We start from the raw sequence: 21,499 nt of genomic DNA on the forward strand, positions 1-21,499 counted from the left end.
GGTGTTTGCAAAGAAATAAGCATACATACCTTTGGGTGGCAGGTATATTATTGTTATGTATGCTTATTTCTTTGCAAACACCGTTGTAATTGCCAAATGATATTTTTAATAGTAAAAAGAATTTTTTCTGCGAGTGTGCAAACCTATTATATATTACAGGTTAGAAAATCCCGTCAGATCGCGGCTGCATCGTTTTGTTGATGCGACCCCGAGATCCGCCCGCCCGTATGGCCTCCATTCTGATCCGATCACCATTGGATCAGCCCGATATCGCTCCCCACTTCAATGTGGGCATATTGGGGAGAAATCCGCTCATTTGGCGACATCGCAAAACGAGCGGATCTCCCTGTGTGTGGCCACCTTTAGGCCCGGGCCTTTGTGGCCTTCACACAAAACTGGGCCTGGGCTCATCTCTTTTCTCATATTATAATCTCTGTATACATGTATTACTATGTTCCCAAATATTCCCATTATATACTCAGTGTCGGACTGGCCCGGCGGGATACCGGGAAAATACCCGGTGGGCCCCGACCCTAGTGGGCCCCCGCCGGGCCAGTCCCCCTCTCCCAAACAGTTTTTAAAAAAATTAATAAAAAAAATTTCAGCGCATCGCAGCGCCGTTTGCGCATGCGCGCCGAGCGCCGTTTCCGTTTGCGCATGCGCCGCCTGGGCAATTATGCAGAGCGACGATTCGCCTAACAAGTAGGTATCGGGGGCCAGAGGGGGGCCCTGGACACCAGTCCCGGTGGGCCCCAGGCCCCCCAGTCCGACCCTGTATATACTGTACATACTGCAAATATTTCTCTCTCTGTCCGAAAACTGATAAATAGAAAATAATATTTCTATATTTCAAATCTGCTTCAGATGTAATGTCAATACTGGCATCCCATGAAAATGCTGTTGTTAGAGTGATGTAGATGTGGGAGCCGAGCGCAGGACAGGAGGGTGAAATGCTGGTGACAAAGGTGAGATTGTGTGCGAGGCGGAGACATCGCTATTATTGAAGCCTCGTCAGTTCAGCTGCTGCGCCCGACTCCCACGGATCAGCCACGACTCACTGCTAAATGGACCTTTGTCCTACGGAAAAACAGCGGGCGAAACAACCTGCAGAGGGGAACCTTTATTTCTACTGCACGGAAACAAAACATTGATAAACTGAAAGGCCTGATTGAGTCAATGATTTTCAGCATCAGTGCCCCTTGTAAAATATTGCAATCTCATGGAAAGTTAAAGGGAAACCCCAACTAAGACCAAGACATGTTTCTATGATATCAAGGGGCACATTTAGCAAGGGTCGAAGCGAAAATTCGAATTTCGAGTTTTTTATGGTCAAAACTGTAAAATTTGGCTAAATTTGATTGAGTTTCCAATTCCAATTTGATTTTTGAGATTTATCATACTCTGGCCCTTTAAGAACTCAAACTCAAGTATTCGCCACCTAAAACCTGACAAATTGCTGTTTTAGCCCGTGGAAGACGTCCTGGGTAGGGATGTAGCGAACGGCGGAAAAAATGTTCGCGAACATATTCGCGAACTTGCGTCAAAAATGCGAACGGTTCGCGAACGTCGCGAACCCCATAGACTTCAATGGGAAGGCGAATTTTAAAAGCTAGAAAAGACATTTCTGGCCAGAAAAATGATTTTAAAGTTGTTTAAAGGGTGCAACGACCTGGACAGTGGCATGCCAGAGGGGGATCAAGGGCAAAAATGTATCTGAAAAATACATTGTTGACACAGCGCTGCGTTTTGTGCTGTAAAGGGCAGAAATCACACTACGTCACTCAGGTGATGTTTCTGGACACGGAATGTGAAAAAGCTCACACAGCTAGGTGGCACTTGGTTAAAAACTGGGCAAACAATGCCTGCAAGGGCAACGTATACAGTAGTGGATACGGAATATATTATTGATGCTGTAAAAACATCACTCAGGTGATGTTTACGGACACGGAATTATTATTGTTATTTAGACAGAATGTGAAAAAGCTCACACAGCTAGGTGGCACTTGGTTAAAAACTGGGCAAACAATGCCTGCAAGGGCAACGTATACAGTAGTGGATACGGAATATATTATTGATGCTGTAAAAACATCACTCAGGTGATGTTTACGGACACGGAATTATTATTGTTATTTAGACAGAATGTGAAAAAGCTCACACAGCTAGGTGGCACTTGCATACCTCCCAACTGTCCCTCTTTTGACCACTCAACCCCCTGTCCCTCTTTTGTACTGGAAAGTCCCTCTTTTCTCTGCACTGAACAGCCAGAAAAAAACCAGTTTCTAACTTAATTGGCTTTTGGCAGAGAGCTCAGAACAGCTAACAGGTGCAAATAAGATACTTTGTAACAATTTTGACTCTGGTTGGTGCTGGTAGTGGTGAACTACTAGGAGGAGCAGCACACCAGTCCCACTCCCCAACACAGCTAGACTAATAGCACTGGGCTCTTATAGTAGCAAAGTAAAAAAAACAAAAAAGAAAATAAAAGCAGTCCTTACAAGGACTATTGGGTTATTACAGCAGTCAGCAGATGAGATCAGAAGCAGTGCCCACAGCAGCTACATACAGAGCACTGCAGTAGAAGGTAGATTACTAGCCAGCAAAGCTACCTAACCTAAACTCACTGTCCCTCAAATCCCTGCAGAGTTCTGTCCCTACAATACAGAGCAGTATCAAGTAGATTACTAGCCAGCAAAGTTACTATCAACTGTCCCTCAAATCACTAACAGCTCTCTCCCTACACTAGCTCTTCCAAGCACACACAGGCAGAATGAAAAAACGCTGCAGGGCTTCAGTTTATATATGGAAGGGGAGTGGTCCAGGGGGTGTGGGGGTGGTCCAGGAGGGAGAGCTTCCTGATTGGCTGCCATGTAGCTGCTGCTCTGGGGTGAGAGGGCAAAAATAAGCGCCAGCTAAGGCGAACCCAAATTGGCGAACGTCGCGCGACATTCGCGAACATTCGGCGGACGCGAACGGTCGATGTTCGCGCGAATTAGTTCGCGGGCGAACAGTCCGCGACATCCCTAGTCCTGGGATCAATTTGGAGTTGTTTGCAGCCGTCCTGACATTCGAGTTATTTGCTCAGAAAAAACTCGAATCGAGTTTGAAAATCGAAATTTATCAATGTTTTTTTGGGGTAAATAGGTCCATTTTTGATCGAATTTGAATCATACGAATCGAAGTAATAGCGCATTCGATCGAATTCAATTCGAAGTTTTTCCAAAAGTCCACCAATTGACTCCAGATAGCTTCTAGGAGGTCCCCCATAGGCTAAAACAGCAATTCGGCAGTTATAAATGGCGAATGGTTGAAGTCGAATTTTTAAAGAGACAGTACATGATAAATTTTAATATTTGAATTTTCAAATTTTTTTCAAATTCAAATCGAATTTCGACTATTCCCTAGTTGAAGTACACAAAAATTAGCTCGAAATTCAAATTTTTTTCATTTGAATTTTCACTTCAACCTTTGATCAATCTGCCCCTTAGTGTGTTAAAGAATGACCAATTCTAAGCAAGTTTTCAATTGGTCTTCATTATTTATTATGTATAGTTTTTTTCAATTAAAGTCTAACAGCTTTCGAATGGGGGTCGCTGACCCCATCTAAAAACAAATGCTCTGTAAGACTACAAATGTATTGTTATTTTTACTTTTTATTACTCATCTTTCTGTTTAGGCCTAGTCATATTCCAGTCTTTTATTCATAGCAATGCATGGTTGCAACCAGGCTGCTGAAATTGCAAACTGACGAGCTGCTGAATAAAAAGCTAAAAAAGTCAAAAACCTTAAAAAATAAAAAATGAAAACCAATTGCAAATTGTCTCGGAATATGCTTCTCTATATCATACTAACAGTTAATTTAAAGGTGAACTACCCCTTTAATCCTTATTGGAAGCAAAAAACGACCAATTGAAATTCGTTTAAAAAAATCAAAATTTTTAAAAGCGTATGCATAGGATCAAATTCAATTCGAGTTTTTCACCAAAAAAGAATTACATTATTTTTTTTTTCAAAAGTACACCAAACGACTCCAGAGCAGTTAGGGACCGTCTGACAATTCCTATCCACAGCAGTAAATGAAGGGAGAATGTCACTGCATACAGTCAGGTTTCTTATAAAAACGGTACATATTTTTCAAATGAAGTATATTGGAGATAGGTAAGGTTTCTTTTTTTTATTAAAGAAAGTAAAAAAGGGATTTTATTTTTTTGCCTTTACATGCCCTTTACATTTTCTTTCATGAGGCACAAGTGTAATTTTGGGTTGACAGTGCCTTTAATGAAGTTATTTTCCTGTTGTAGAACCACATTGAATGAAGCGATTCCAAAGCTGCGGAATCCTTGTCATGTCTTCAGAACACCGCTGTTTAAGTAAAGGGAGGGAATAGAAGCAGCTTTGCTTTGTAGGAAACAGAATGAAAGACGTTTTATTGAGACAAGGCTGGGCGGCAGGGGACTGGGAGACAACCCTAAATATATCAAGGGCCCTGGTTTAATAACTAAAACACTGTAGGGGCTATTTTCAGCCAGATTTTGTGTCTCACTATTGTTTATAAACTCAGACATTCATTGCCCATAGATCTTGTTCATCTCTTGGATAAAGGCTCCTTCTCCTAATACACATGCACTTACTTACCCTTATACCTTGCTTTCATTTGGCATATTCATCTCTAAGAGCAAATGCAGGCATTATCTGCAATTCCATAATTCAGTTTTCTTGGTAATAATCAGCCATTCCGGCAGAAGTGAGGACAAAGTGCTGCACTTGTAAAGGCTCAGGCTGTGAAGTTGCCCTTATTTGTCCTTTGTTACTCGGCAAAATCTGAGGGTAGTGAAGAACTGGGATTATTTAAGATCTTTCCTTCCCTGGACTCTTATTTCAATAATCAGTAGAAGATATTGGCTCATTTTTTCAACCAGGTTCAAGCTGTTAGTTTGGGTAGACTGTAAGGCATTTGAATTTTAAAGGAGAAGGAAAGCTACAGAGGCATTGTATTGCCAATAGATTAGCTGCAATAGTGCAAGCTAGAATGCTTTATTTATTCTGTAGAATGTTTTACTATACCTGAGTAAACAGCTCTAGAAACTCTCTGTTTAGGATAGCAGTTGCCATATTAGCTTGGTGTGACATCACTTCCTGCCTAAGTCTCTCCCTGCTCACTCATAGCTCTGGGCTCAGATTACAGCAGGGAGGGAGAGAGGAGCAAACTGAGCATGCTCAAGCCCAAGCCCTGGAGGTTTAAGCTGAAAACAGGAAGTCTGATAATTCGCTGATGTCAAAAATTTTTGGACGCACGTCCAAATGATGCAGAAAGAGAAGAACTGTTACACAGCTGGATTTCAGCATAGAAAATAACATTTATTCAGACTTTTTGAAGACACAGGTCACTGCGATGGGTATATTAGAGGTTAGTGATGGGCAAATTTCTCCAGTTTCCTGCTAAATTTGCGAAAAAATTGCGGAATGCGAATTTTGACGCCAGCATCAAAATATTTTTTCTGCCGGCAACAATTCTGACGCCCATTAATTGTGAAAATTTAAGATAACAGGCCAAATCTTTTTGTCCCTCTTTCTATTTCCACAATGTTGTGAGGTGTCCAATAGGGTACAACTTGCACTCAGCATGTAAGGGGTCGGTGGCCTTTTGGAACAATGTGTCCTCAGGGATCAGAATATATTTTCACTATCTCCCCACACCCCATGAGTAACATTTTCTGTACATAAACTAACTTAAGCCTCATTATACACAATGTTAATTGGTTAATTAAAATAAACCTTATTCCTACTCACCTCTGAACAGTGGCAGCAATGCCTATGCGCAGTCTAATTGCAGGCTTAATAGATGCACCCTACAAATACTAAGGGGCAAATTCATCAAGGGTTGAATTTCGAGGGGTTAAATCCCTCGAAATTCGACTGGGGAATAGAATCGAATAGAATTGAATATGCAATTCGGGCGAATAGTCGAATTGGCGAATATTCGCCAGGCAAATAGGTGCTCGATCGAATATTCGCTCGAAGGATTTTCATTCGATCGAATGCCTTTTTATTCGATCAAAAACTTGGAAAACAAGCCGATGGGACTTTCCCATAGGCTTTTAAAGCAATTCGGTAGGTTTTAGGTGGCGAAGTAGGCAGTCGAAGTATTTTTAAAAGAGACAGTACTTTGACTATCGAATGGGCGAATAGTCGCAGCGTTTTTGCGTTCTATCTATTCGAATCATTCTATGAATTTACGCCAATTCGATAGTCGAGGAGCACAAAAAACCACTCGAAATTCGAAGTTTTTTTACTTCGAATCCTTCACTCGAGCTTGGTGAATTGGCCCCTAATTGTTATTGCTTCATACTCTGAGCAGGTACAACCCCCCAGGGACACGCAGGGCCACAGGTGCTAATTAAGGCTAATAAAATACATTTTCCCCAGATTATGCTGCTCATTAAATGTCATTTTCCGGGGAAAACAACAGGCGGTGGGTGTAGAATCCCGTATGCACGATGTTTGCAGAGTAGTTTAGGCGTATTTGGTTTTGAGATGAACTGCCTGTTATGTCAATATGACGAGAGTTCCCTCGGGATGTTGTCAATGTGAAACCTCTAAAAGATTCTGTACCCAGTACTTCTGTGTATTCCACTGTGCAGCAATGCAGGGGTTAACTGACGCCATGCTCCTATACAGGTCTGAACCCACAAGCATTGAGATCAGCGATAGATGCTGAAAGAACTTGGGACCTGGGGTTTTCCAGGGGTTTTCCAGATAAGGGATCCTTCTGTAATTTGGATCTTCATACCTTAAAGGAACAGTAACATGAAAAAACAAAAGTGTTTTAAAGTAATAAAAATATAATGCAGTGTTACCCTGCACTGGTAAAACTACTGTGTTTGCTTTAGAATCACTACCATTGTTTATATAAATAAGCTGCTGTGTAGCCATGGGGGCAGCCATTCAAGCACAGGATACACAGTAGATAACAGATAAGTACTACTATAGTTTATATAAACCAGCTGCTGTGTAACCATTGGGGCAGCCATTCAAGCACACGATACACAGTAGATAACAGATAAGTACTACTATAGTTTATATAAACAAGCTGCTGTGTAGCCATGGGGGCAGCCATTCAAGCACAGGATACACAGTAGATAACAGATAAGTACTACTATAGTTTATATAAACCAGCTGCTGTGTAACCATTGGGGCAGCCATTCAAGCACACGATACACAGTAGATAACAGATAAGTACTACTATAGTTTATATAAACAAGCTGCTGTGTAGCCATGGGGGCAGCCATTCAAGCACAAGATACACAGTAGATAACAGATAAGTACTACTATAGTTTATATAAACAAGCTGCTGTGTAGCCATGGGGGCAGCCATTCAAGCACAGGATACACAGTAGATAACAGATAAGTACTACTATAGTTTATATAAACAAGCTGCTGTGTAGCCATGGGGGCAGCCATTCAAGCACAGGATACACAGTAGATAACAGATAAGTACTACTATAGTTTATATAAACAAGCTGCTGTGTAGCCATGGGGGCAGCCATTCAAGCACAGGATACACAGTAGATAACAGATAAGTACTACTATAGTTTATATAAACCAGCTGCTGTGTAGCCATGGGGGCAGCCATTCAAGCACAGGATACACAGTAGATAACAGATAAGTACTACTATAGTTTATATAAACAAGCTACTGTGTAGCCATGGGGGCAGCCATTCAAGCACAGGATACACAGTAGATAACAGATAAGTACTACTATAGTTTATATAAACAAGCTGCTGTGTAGCCATGGGGGCAGCCATTCAAGCACAGGATACACAGTAGATAACAGATAAGTACTACTATAGTTTATATAAACAAGCTGCTGTGTAGCCATGGGGGCAGCCATTCAAGCACAGGATACGCAGTAGATAACAGATAAGTACTACTATAGTTTATATAAACAAGCTGCTGTGTAGCCATGGGGGCAGCCATTCAAGCACAAGATACACAGTAGATAACAGATAAGTACTACTATAGTTTATATAAACAAGCTGCTGTGTAGCCATGGGGGCAGCCATTCAAGCACAGGATACACAGTAGATAACAGATAAGTACTACTATAGTTTATATAAACAAGCTGCTGTGTAGCCATGGGGGCAGCCATTCAAGCACAGGATACACAGTAGATAACAGATAAGTACTACTATAGTTTATATAAACAAGCTGCTGTGTAGCCACGGGGGCAGCCATTCAACCACAGGATACACAGTAGATAACAGATAAGTACTACTATAGTTTATATATATATATATATACTGTGTAGCAATGGTGGACATTGAAAAAAGTCTATATGGTACAGGTTACAGAGCTTATCTGATATCTGCTGTAAAAACCTGAGCCTTTTCTCCATTGAATGGCTGCCATCCCATGACAACTTATTTACAGTATATAAACTATAGTAGTGTTTCTAAAGCAAACACACTTTTACCAGTGCAGGGCAACGCTGCATTATATTTTTATTACTTTAAAACAATTTCTTGTTGCTGTTCCTTTAACCTCTACCCCTTTCCTATAACAAAAATCTCTGCCCTCGTACTGACTGTGTGGTCTCTTCTCTGTCTTCTAGGAGACTCACTGACCATTTCTTGTCTCATGGCTCAATTTATTCCTCACTAAAAAAGACTGAAATTCTTCCTTAGCGCTGAATGACAGCCAAGGAGCACAGGGATGAAGGGACAATAAAAGGAAGATAAAAGCTACTTATAACTGGGTATGTGTTTCCTTTGGAAGGAAAGCAGGTGGAGTTTTCAGAAGCAATTGGGGAATAATGAAGAGGAAATAACATGTTCTCCCGTCTGTCCTTCATGGTCGGTCCCTAGAGTCTCCATCATCTGAGCACAACCTTAGCCATAATCCTCTTGTGTGTACGAGACACAGGTGTATCATCCACTAAGATTGTCACTTCTTCCCATTCACCCCCTTAGTGTTACATTATACAAAATACAGCTTAGACTCTTCAAATATTTTGGAGCATTAATATAGTTTGAGGGTCTTTCTAATATTGTCTAATATGGTCTGTCTGACTTTGGATTCTGGGAGATGTAGTTAAGAAGAGGTGGCATCTAGTGATGGGCGAATTTGTCCCGTTTCTCTTTGCCGAAAAATTTGTGAAACGGCAAAAAATGCCGAAATGCATTTAAGTCAATGGGCGTCCAACGCCCACGAAATTTTTATATGCGCGCCTATTTTGTACAAATGCATTAAAGTCAATGAGCGTCCAAATCATTTTTATGCGTGACAATTTTTATGCGCGTGACTGACGCGGCGGATTTTTCACCGGCACATTTTCTTGATAGTTTCGCAAATTTATTCTTTGACTGTAAAATTTGCCGTGAATTCGGTCATGGAAAATGTATTCGCCCATCACTAGTGGCATCGCACTGGAAGGAAAAGGTATTATTCCAGAAAGTAATCTGAATTTTACAATTTCAAAGGAGGAAATCAGAGAGGAGTATTGAGGTTCGGTTGTTATATTAACTTGGTTGGTTCTTTTTCTGTGCCAGCGAGAGTGCACGGTAAAACAGAAAGCACGTCAGTATGTGCAATGCATCCTCCATTCTTCCCATTTCAGTGGGACCTTGTTCTGTTCATGCCTGGATGCTCAGCGCATCTAATGAGAAATTAACCTCCTTTCCATTCTATGGAAGTGGTCTTTACAGGAGACGAGAGAAAAAGAGGGGGGGGATGCAAAGACCACAGGAGACATGTTCCGTCTGGATTCTATTGCACAGAAATAAGGGATGGATGAGCTGCGGCACTTTATTCCTGCTACTCGTTCCTCCCATCTTTGTGTCTGCTTGCAAAGCTGGAGATTGGGGAAAAGCAACAATGACAACGTCATGCTATCTGTGCCCTGTACATTATGAAGGTGATTCAGTTGGGAAAAGGTCATTTTTTCCAGGGGGCTCAATGATTTCATTGCAACCAAAGATCATTTTTAGATTTAAAGGGATACTGTCATGGGAAAACATGTTTTTTTCAAAACGCATCATTTAATAGTGCTGCTCCAGCAGAATTCTGCACTGAAATCCATTTCTCAAAAGAGCAAACAGATTTTTTTATATTCAATTTTGAAATCTGACATGGGGCTAGACATATTGTCAATTTCCCAGCTGCCCCAAGTCATGTGACTCGTGCTCTGATAAACTTCAATCACTCTTTACTGCAGTACTGCAAGTGATATCACCCCCTCCCTTTCCCCCCCCAGCAGCCAAACAAAAGAACAATGGGAAGGTAACCAGATAGCAGCTCCCTAACACAAGATAACAGCTGCCTGGTAGATATAAGAACAACACTCAATAGTAAAATCCAGGTCCCACTGAGACACATTCAGTTACATTGAGAAGGAAAACCAGCAGCCTACCAGAAAGCATTTCTCTCCTAAAGTGCAGGCACAAGTCACATGACCAGGGGCAGCTGGGAAATTGACAATATGTCTAGCCCCATGTCAGATTTCAAAATTGAATATAAAAAAATCTGTTTGCTCTTTTGAGAATTGGATTTCAGTGCAGAATTCTGCTGGATCAGCACTATTAACTGATTCATTTTGAAAAAAACATGTTTTCTGATGACAGGACCCCTTTAATGTTGTGCACAACATAAAAAGGTTTCCTTCCCTGTACCTGAATAAAGATAGTCAGTAGTTAAATCCTAAAGGAGTAATGCTCTTTTATCTGTCATTAGAAGGATCAAAATCTGCCTTGGCTTTGATGCAGGGACTTTAATTTCTGCCCCGAGACTAACGCTGCACATTTCTGCCGCAATAAGGACTGGGATTGTTTGGGTAAGGGCAAGGCCAGACGTGGCGTTTTTACGTTGCGTTTTTAAAAAAGTTCCGTTGCCACTGAAACCACATGTGACCGTCAACATGCGTATTTCATGCATTTTTCAGCGCATAGGTTTCTTTTCCCAACATGCAATTCTCATTGTTCTCGTTCCCCATAATTCCGCTGGGTGGAAATAGAAAAGCTATTTAGAAATAGAAAGGCTATTTACATGAAAAATGGAGCAGGAATGATCGTCAATACGCAACATATACATCACCAGCCTAATATGCCGTAAAAACGTATATGCGCCATTTATCTCGCGAGAATTTGGACGATGCGTATTTATGTAAAGTGGGGTTTCAAACTTGCAGATCCCATAGAGTCTATTGATTTGGTCGTTTCTTGACGTTATTGGCGTTTCTGCTGAAAAACAAAAATACTGGCGTCCAGTGGTAGATTTCGGCTTGCAAGCGCCCTGTGATAATTGCCATAGTGCGTTTTCCATTAGTTCAGTGGTAGTGCAGTTTATTTACGCCCGACGGAGCTTTTTTAAGAAAGCAACGTAAAAACGCCACATCTGGCTTTGCCCTAAGGCTGCCAAGCAAAAAGTTGCTGATCTCGCTGCGTTGTGCTGTCCTTTAACCAGCTGAAGGTAATAGAAGAACATATCTACTACATTTCCCTAACATATACAGGTATAGGATCCCTTATCCGGAAACCCGATATCCAGAAAGCTCCGAACTACGGAATGGCTGTCTCCCATAGACTCCATTTTATCCAAATAATTCACATTTTTAAAAATGATTTCCTTTTTCTGTGTAATAATAAAACAGTCGCTTGTATTTGATCCCAACTAAGATATCCCAACTATTTAAACCCAACTACCAGCCTATTGGGTTTATATCATGTTTAAATGAATTTCTACTAGACTTAAGGTATGAAGATCCAAATTACGGAAAGATCCGTTATCCAGAAAACCCCAGGTCCCGAGCAACCTGGATAACAGGTCCCATACCTGTATATTTAAAATATCTAAATATGGATACACAGTAAATCAGTATAATACTTCTACCATGGTGACCCCTCTCTTGCTCAGGCCCGGGGTAAATATTGTTTTTGCCAGTGGCATAACTATGTGGCACCCCCCACAAAATCTTTAGAGGCTGCAGCCTACCCACTCCCATACCTCCCAACATTTTGGAAATATATTTTTTTTTATATTTTCTGTGGCCACACCCCCTAATTACCATGTTAATTTTACAAAATTTGAGAGGTTATGAAAGTTTGAACACATTCTTTGGTGTTATTACAGTTTTGCTAATGAAGGTGAATTGCCCTTTAAGCTGCAAGTCACAGTTTCCCCAAAAGACCTGCTCATCTTAAATTGTTACATTTGCTTCTTTGCTTATCTCAAATTGTTACAAAGGTACCTGCCACGTATTCTGGGCTCTCTGCTAAAAGCCAATTATGTTTTAGAAACTTTGTATCTTTTTCTAGCTTTTCAGTGCAGGAGATCAAAGAGAAAGTCAGGACATTTCAGTAACAATCCGGGAATGAGGGTTGTGCTATCAAAATCGGGACTGTCCTGTGAAAAACGGGACATTTGGGAGGTATGCCCACCTCTTTGACACCCTTGCACCTGCTTGCTGCAGATAGGTTGCAAAATTTCAGGGGCAAGAGCCATATAGAGGAAGCAGACTATAGACACACCATTGTTTTTTGCCCTTCCATTTAAACCAGCAATGAGGTGCCTGTTCCTATAAATAGGGGCCTTGTAATTAAAGTTGAAAAGTTTGCACCAATAGTAAATTAATGATGAAACACTTTAGACCTATGGACTGGCACATGGATATGTGTAAATCCATTTTTTTCTTCTTTTTCTCCCCAGGAGCATATTGAGCAAGTAGACCCACGGGGACGGACCCCTCTTCACCTCGCTACAACACTGGGTCACCTGGAATGCGCACGAGTGCTGCTAAAACATGGCGCCGACGTCAGCAAAGAGAACCGCAGTGGTTGGACGGGTGAGAGCCTGACATTCATCAGAATTGTAATATAGTTTAGCCCGCTGATGAGATGTCTTACAATATGTGTTACAATAGGTAATTATGTAGCATAAGAATAAAAGGGATACTGTCATGGGAAAAAAATTTTTTCAAAATGAATCAGTTAATAGTGCTGCTCCAGCAGAATTCTGCACTGAAATCCATTTCTCAAAAGATAAAACAGATTTTTTTATATTCAATTTTGAAATCTGACATGGGGCTAGACATATTGTCAATTTCCCAGCTGCCCCAAGTCATGTGACTTGTGCTCTGATAAACTTCAATCACTCTTTACTGCTGTACTGCAAGTTGGAGTGATATCACCGCCCCCCTTTCCCCCCCCCCCAGCAGCCTAACAACAGAACAATGGGAAGGTAACCAGATAACGGCTCCCTAACACAAGATAACAGCTGCCTGGTAGATCTAAGAACAACACTCAATAGTAAAACCCATGTCCCACTGAGACACATTCAGTTACATTGAGAAGGAAAAACAGCTGCCTGCCAGAAAGCATTTCTCTCCTAAAGAGCAGGCACAAGTCACATGACCATGGGCAGCTGGGAAATTGACAAAATGTCTAGCCCCATGTCAGATTTCAAAATTGAATATAAAAAAATCTGTTTGCTCTTTTGAGAAATGGATTTCAGTGCAGAATTCTGCCGGAGCAGCACTATTAACTAACACTATTATGTGTTTTGAAAAAAACATGTTTTCCAATGATGCTTTATTGTTGTTGTTATTGTTGTTGCCGATGATGCTTTATTGTTGTTTGAAAATACCTGGTGGTATTTCAAAAATCTCTTCTCATAACGAGCACCTGTTATATATGTAGGCAGAACTTTGCCTGGGGCTGGGCTTACAAGCCCTTTTAGGGCTCCTACAGACGAGCGTTTTTAGCTGCGCTCCCCTGCGTTCCAGTTTCATGCGTTCCAGCGCAGGAGTAGACGCACTGAATTATTGTCAATGGGGCTGTACTCACACAGACGCATCTTAATGCCGAACGCAGGTTGGGACGCAGCATGTTGCATTTTTCCTGTGTTCGGCGCTTACATGAGTCTGTGTTAGTACAGCCCCATTGACAATAATTCAGTGTGTCTACTCCTGCGCTGGAACGCATGAAACCGGAACGCAGGGGAGCGCAGCTAAAAACGCTGCTCTGTTAGAGCCACTAAGAGCAATACATGAAGGCCTTATTTATAAAAATCCAAATTCTTCTAATTATTTTAAGTTCGACCAAACTAGAATACATGATTGGACCTTATTTATTCGGGGACAAACACGGAAAAATTGGAAATGTACCAAATTGTATGATTTTTTTTTTTGGCTTTTTCCCAAAAAGCCTAAATTTTTTCAGAAATAGTCTAATTTTCAGGCTAATTCCAGCACAGACCACAGAAACTTCCAAATAGGATAAGGACCTCTCCCATTGACTTATATACAACCTCAGTAGGTCTGAGATGCCGGATTTTCGGATTCGGACTTTATCCTCCATCCTCGGGGTATAATAAATCAAGGTTTTTTTTCCTCTAAAAAATCCGATTTTATACTAAAAAAACTTAAACTTTAAATAACCCCCGTATGGGTACATTAACCACTATTTTTTTTACATATTAAGAAACTATTAAAGGGATACTGTCATGGGGAAAAAAAATTTTTTCAAAATGAATCAGTTAATAGTGCTGCTCCAGCAGAATTCTGCACTGAAATCCATTTCTCAAAAGAGCAAACAGATTTTTTTACATTCAATTTTGAAATCTGACATGGGGCTAGACATTTTGTCAATTTCCCAGCTGCCCCTGGTCATGTGACTTGTGCCTGCATGTTAGGAAAGAAATGCTTTCTGGCAGGCTGCTGTTTTTCCTTCTCAATGTAACTGAATGTGTCTCAGTGGGACCTGGATTTTACTATTGAGTGCTGTTCTTAGATCTACCAGGCAGCTGTTATCTTGTGTTAGGGAGCTGCTATCTGGTTACCTTCCCATTGTTCTTTTGTTAGGCTGCTGGAGGGGAAGGGAGGGGGTGATATCAGTCCAACTTGCAGTACAGCAGTAAAGAGTGATTGAAGTTTATCAGAGCACAAGTCACATGACTTGGGGCAGCTGGGAAATTGACAATATGTCTAGCCCCATGTCAGATTTCAAAATTAAAAATAAAAAAATCTGTTTGCTCTTTTGAGAAATGGATTTCAGTGCAGAATTCTGCTGGAGCAACACTATTAACTGATTCATTTTGAAAAAAAATTTTTTTCCCCTTACAGTATCCCTTTAAGAGATGGAATTTCCCTTGAAGTCACTGTTTCAGGCTGTAAAAAATAGCCAAGCTCACTTTGTTGTTGGCTCAGACATGACATAAAACTTGCTGTAAAACAAGGTATGGCCTGATCTAATTACTATACCTGTACATACAGAGGCTTCATTACAGGGAAAGCAGACTTTGTGACTACTGTCGGTTGTCAGGAGGTGTAGGAGGCCAAGTGATACAGAATATTTCAGAACAAGTTTGATGAAAATGTCTTATTCCTAAAGATAAGGGGGCCCAACAATGATTTTACTGTACGGCCATTAACTTAGTTATGTATATGAATACAGAGCATATTGAATGGGTTTATTAATTAAATGTTATTGCACTTCAAACACAAAGTCAATGTTTAAGATGAAGTGAGGGCATTGAGTGCCTCCATAGCAACTATACCCCTGGAATAACATAATGATATTTTTACTTTATAATAAGGTGAGCAGGTGAGAAAGCCATGCCCAGTAAATTCTATATCAGATTTCAATGTTTTTCTTTTATCCTGTTAGAAAAGCTGTGAAAGCCATAATGCCCAACGTTTGGGATCGCAGGCACTAAAATGCAGCCTATTGATAAAAGACACAAACACTTATTAGGAATTGTATTGAGTAAAGTGTTGCACAGTCACACTATTGGCAGCAGAGCAGCACTTGTTAAACTGTAAGGCTGGAGCCTCTTGGGTATTTATTTTAAAATTGGATGGGGGGCAAAGAACATATTGGATAGCAAGCAATAACACTGCGATTATTAATGTGCGAACAGCCACACTATCTCACCAGCACAATAACCGAATTGAGAAATGGCACAGAATAGACAGGTCTGTTCTTTATTCCCAGTTGTTATTCCCAGTGCAGCGACACATACACGAGAAGTGTTTCCTAGAGCTGCTCTTGTCACAGGCTTTCAGGGAGAATATGACTTCATTTGCACATTATTGGAACCAAAAAACCCCTAGGAAAATATGTTTTCTTTTAATTACTCATGTGCTGTGCCACTTCCCAAAGTCAACAGGGGCTTAAAGCGATACTGTCACTAAAAACAATATGCCTTTCATTGCTTTGGACAGTTTTATAAGCTTTATAAACTTTAATACTCTACTAATAAATCCTGTAAAGGGTTTTCGGGTATGTTGTAAAGGCTGTTCTAAAGATAGCTAGCATTCTAGGAGGTCGAAGCATTTTTACATGGTTTTGTGGTTTGGTTGACTTAAAGGGATACTGTCATGGGGAAAAAATTTTTTTCCAAAATGAATCAGTTAATAGTGCTTCTCCAGCAGAAATCGGCACTGAAATCCATTTCTCAAAAGAGCAAACAGATTTTTTTATATTCAATTTTGAAATCTGACATGGGGCTAGACATATTGTCTATTTCCCAGGTGCCCCTGGTCATGTGACTTGTGCCTGCACTTTAGGAGAGAAATGCTTTCTGGCAGGCTGCTGTTTTTCCTTCTCAATGTAACTGAATGTGTCTCAGTGGGACCTGGATTTTACTATTCGGTGTTGTTCTTAGATCTACCAGGCAGCTGTTATCTTGTGTTAGGGAGCTGTTATCTGGTTACCTTCCCATTGTTCTTTTGTTTGGCTGCTGGGGGGAAAAGGGAGGGGGGGTGATATCACTCCAACTTGCAGAACAGCAGTAAAGAGTGATTGAAGTTTATCAGAGCACAAGTCACATGACTTGGGGCAGCTGGGAAATTGACAATATGTCTAGCCCCATGTCAGATTTCAAAATTGAATATAAAAAAATCTGTTTGCTCTTTTGAGAAATGGATTTCAGTGTAGAATTCTGCTGGAGCAGCACTATTAACTGATTCGTTTTGAAAAATTTTTTTTTTACCCATGACAGTATCCCTTTAATCAAAGGGCATTTTGGGGTGTTTTGTTGCAAGAAGACAAAGTGCCCTGTGTGCTTCTGCCCTAAGGATAATGACACACTCGGCAATTGGGATTATTTCATCCCCCCAGTATGTTGTACTCCCGGTTATCCCTCCATTAACTTTGAACAAAAATTGCAGTTCATTCCTATTCTGCTTAGCAGGGCCTTTATTTGATTCCAAGTCCTGTAGAACACTTCTTCTCCTAACCCCCAGCCTGCAGGTACTAGACATGTGTGCAGTGTCGGACTGAGATACCAGAGGCCCACCAGAAAACCTTAGGTTGAGGGCCCACTTTCCAAACTACTATACCTCCTCTCCTCACTCAATCTCTTTATTCTCCTAGTCTCTTTTCTCTACATACTATTCTCTATTCTTCCATTATTTAGCCTCTTTGTTCCCATAAAGAAATATGGAATGACTATGAAATAGGTCAAAAGATTAGAAGCAAGAGGCCCACTGACACCTGGGCCCACCGGGAGTTTTCCTGGTATCCCGGTGGTCCAGTCCGACACTGCATGTGTGTGTCTGGGGCACCAGTGGAACTCAGTAAGTTCAGTCTTGATTGCGGCCATCACACAGCAGCACAGCATGGCCCATATTCCTTATTTATATGTTTCTATCCTTATTTTATATGTTTTGTAGCTAACAGCGCGCATACTGGGAAGTTAGCATAAACAACGTCAGCTGAAGAACAGAGTATGTTCTTTTTGTACGGTTAAATATTCATTTAAAATCTATATATTATGAAAGACTGCATATTTTAGCATGTGTAATACTAGGAATAGGAGTGCAGCTTTGACCACTAATCGGAGCTTTGTGTATTCATTTATTACACTGCTTGCCTGGAACTCAGTGGCTTTCTCGAACGCATTTCTGCATAATAATCATAGTCCCCCTTTTCTTTATGTCAGGGATTCTAGATCTACTCTCTTTTGTCCGAATAACTCCTTTCCATCGCTGCATTGCTCCCTGGAGAGGTCAGGGGGTGTTTTAGTTACGTGAAAGAAAGAGATAAAGACAGTTATCTATATCTGGATAGAATCACCATCAAGGGAATACATGGGGGATTGTAGTAATGGGCCCCGTGGCAAAGGGGGTTCTCAGAAGGAAAAGTGTGATTCTTGGGTCCCAAAAAGGTTCCAGTGGTGCAGCAATGGCAGGGTTTGTATGAGTTGTGTTTGGAGTTAATTGGGTAGTGGCTGGGGTGGATCAGTGGTGTGGCCGTGCATGTCAGGGGTATTTTTATTTTCATTGGGCCCCCATTTTACTTGTTGGCAGAGCCCACCACCCAGGCTCCCACAATTAATATGGTCAGGGCCAGGCCTTAGGCCTATTTGACCAATTGGGCCCAATAGGGCCCCGTTACTCTGGGGGCCCCGCACCAGGGGGAGCACGGACAAGAATGCCCCCAGGACATAACACTGCCCAGCCGGCTCCCAAATTCGTAGGTCCAGCCCGCCCCCAACAGGTCCAAGTCCACCCTAACCTCTCATATTTCCTTCCTCTCTCTCTCATTTCCCTATTTCCTTCCTCTTTCTTGTGTCCCTATTTCCTCCCTCTCTCTCTTTTTTCTTGTGTGCCTCTATTTCTTCCTTTTTCTCCTCCCTCTCTTACCCTGTGTGCCCCTATTCCTTCCTTTCTCCCTTACCCTGTGTGCCCCTATTTCCTCTCCCTTTCACTCTCTTCCCCTGTGTGCCCTTATTTCCCCTCTCTCTCTCACTCTTGCCCTATGTGCCCCTATTTACTCCCTCTTTCCTGTTCCTTTGAGCCCTATTTGCTCTCAATCTTTTGTGCACCATGTGTCCCTGTTTCCTCTCTCTTCCACTGTGTGCCCCTATTTCCTCTCTCTTCCACTGTGTGCCCCTATTTCCTTTCTATCTCGGTCCTGTATGCCCCTATTTTCCTATATACTTGGAGTGTCAGTAGACAGCAACACTTCGTCTGGTGCCCCTACCAAAATGGTCCCAATTGGGCCCCACATTTGCTAGGACCGGCCCTGAATTTGGTGCCACAAAATTAGCAATAACAGCTTATTTAATTACACCAAGAATGTTACCAGTCTCCCACCAGCTTAGAAAACAAAATTGGACTTACAACTGACTGATCCCATAGGCTCACAGCTCCTTTTTTATTTTTTACCATTCTCTGCTTCCTGTAGATCTGTAGTTCTCTTCCCCCTGCTACATCTCCCATTTCTTCTAAAAGACTGTAATGAGTTTATTGTATTGGATCGAGTCAATTACTCACATGCTGAATGTCTGCCAGTCACACAAACGCTACAAATTGATCTTGATCCTGTAAAGCATTTGACTTCAGTGTTCAGAGTATTTCCTTTAGCTTCCCTTCTACTGTGCATTTAAATGACGTTTATAGATCTATATTACAGTATTGCCCAAAGATCCACGAGTACCCTACAGTATTGTTTTACAGATACCTTAGTTTTCAATGTTAAAGTCTTATAGTTGATGTTATTTACAGCTTAGAAATTCAGTGCTCAATTGACCAGAGAACAGAAATCAGATATTGTTTTTGTAGACTGGAGAGCTTATAATCAGATATTGTTTTTTGTAGACTGGAGAGCTTATATAAACTAATGCTTTGGACATTGGACATCACAGCTTGATGCAATTTTTCTGTTGCCCCCCCCCCCAGTGCTTCAGGAGGCCGTCAGCACACGGGACCTGGAATTGGTGCGATTGGTATTAAGGTATCGTGATTACCAGAGGACCATCAAGCGGCTGGCAGGAATTCCCATTCTTCTGGAGAAACTTCGGAAGGTAACATATTTCATGAATTCTTAATATTTTGGGTTTCATTGATTCCTTACTTAAATAAAGCAAGTATATTACACCCTGGTTATCATCCCTTTCTTAAATCTAAATTCACAGTTTCCTCTGGTTTCTACAAACAGCATTTTGGGAAGTTGTCCTTCCTCCAGTCCATTTGGATTCTGCCCTCTTGTCTTATCACATTCAAACTTGATGGATTCTGATGAACATTTTCATGAACAATCATAGTGAAAATAGAGGCCGATATCTGCAAAATGTTGCAAAAAACCCCAAAATGTTGCAGTTTTAGATTGAAACCATTTGCACCATGATCGTAGCACCACATATGTACCATGAATGGTCACATTGATACCTGGTTGACTGTAGAGCTGAATGCATGCTCCTAGTTTTAGGCTTACACAGATAATAGCAAAAGGGAGATTTCTCCTACACTGTTTTCACTGCATCTCATCTGTGCAGGGATTCAATGTCAGTCCCGCAGGGCAGCTTTTACTTAAATGAATATAATATAGATCGACTGTTGAGCACAATCACTGCAGCTTTTCTGAGAATAAACAGTTGTGCTCTGTGCTGCAGAGGTGTAAATACAATTATTATACGATATTGGCAGTTATATTTAGCAGGCTTTTTATTTTTGTTACCCTTGTAAAGCTTTAGGAGACAAACCTATGTGCATTTCTGTTGCTTTCTTATTGTTTCTTTCCAACGGGAAACTGCACAGAAAAGAAAACCCCCAAATGGGTTTTGTTTTCAGAGTATGACATTTTTATGCAGGAAACTGTACTGATAAACATTACCTTTCTTGATGCTTCAGAACAAAGCAGATTACCGTATATACTCGAGTATAAGCCGAGTTTTTCAGCCCCTAAAATATGCTGAAAAACTCTACCTCGGCTTATACTCGGGTCAAAAACGGTCACCTAAGAATAGTCGCCGGCGTCTAAGAATAGTCGCCGGCGTCCAAGAATAGTCGCTGGCGTCCAAGAATAGTCTCCAAGAATATTTGCCGGTATCCAAGAATGGTCACCGGCATCCAAAAACGAGACTCCAGCACCTCCAATGGGAGCAGAAATCCTCAATTTTTTGATTGAAACTTACCAGAAGCTGCTGCATTTCTCACCCTAGGCTTATACTCGAGTCAATAAGCTTTCCCAGTTTTTGGAGGTAAAATTAGGTACCTCGGCTTATACTCGGGACGGCTTAAACTCGAGTATATACGGTATTATTCTGCTATATTATACAGAGATTGTTGACCGTTCACATAAATCCCTACACCAATGGAGCTGAACTTGACATGTAAACACGCAATGTTCAGTTTCATCAGGAGCCCATTAAGTGACTAGTTTGCACGTGCACTTACTCTTAGAGTTTGAACCAGGTCATACAGTAGTAGCCAATTTTATGACCTAGCCCAAATCCATCATTGAAAGGGTAGTGCACGTGCACCTACCCTTTGAGTGGTTGGTTTGGCATGTTTGGATCCACTACCCCTTGTATCTATTCAGATAGTTCTTGGTTTGGCCCACGACTGCTGGTGAATCCATGTGTACTTCAAGTTTTTGGCCAACCCATGAATCCCTAATTTACTGGTTAGCTGTATGTTTGCTATGGGTAACTAGAAATGGAGCACACTTTGCAGCTGCTGTTACTTTACTTTCCCGTACACCCAGAACTGGACTGAACTAGGCTG

The 21,499-nt window shown here is 41.2% G+C and overlaps 1 protein-coding gene across 4 annotated transcripts in view; it reads left to right on the forward strand.

Moving 5' to 3' along the window:
- The window catches only part of ankrd13b.S (ankyrin repeat domain 13B S homeolog), a 110,686-nt gene that overhangs the window by 65,837 nt on the left and 23,350 nt on the right, over nt 1–21,499 (forward strand). For all 4 annotated transcript variants that reach the window (XM_041583322.1, XM_041583323.1, XM_018248790.2 and 1 more), the window contains exons 2-3: nt 12,697–12,832; nt 19,673–19,797. In XM_041583322.1, the coding sequence (XP_041439256.1) occupies nt 12,697–12,832; nt 19,673–19,797 (261 nt within the window). The remainder of the gene's footprint in view (nt 1–12,696; nt 12,833–19,672; nt 19,798–21,499) is intronic.

This window comes from Xenopus laevis, chromosome 2S (genome assembly GCF_017654675.1).
Source record: "Xenopus laevis strain J_2021 chromosome 2S, Xenopus_laevis_v10.1, whole genome shotgun sequence".
Taxonomy (NCBI): domain Eukaryota; kingdom Metazoa; phylum Chordata; class Amphibia; order Anura; family Pipidae; genus Xenopus; species Xenopus laevis.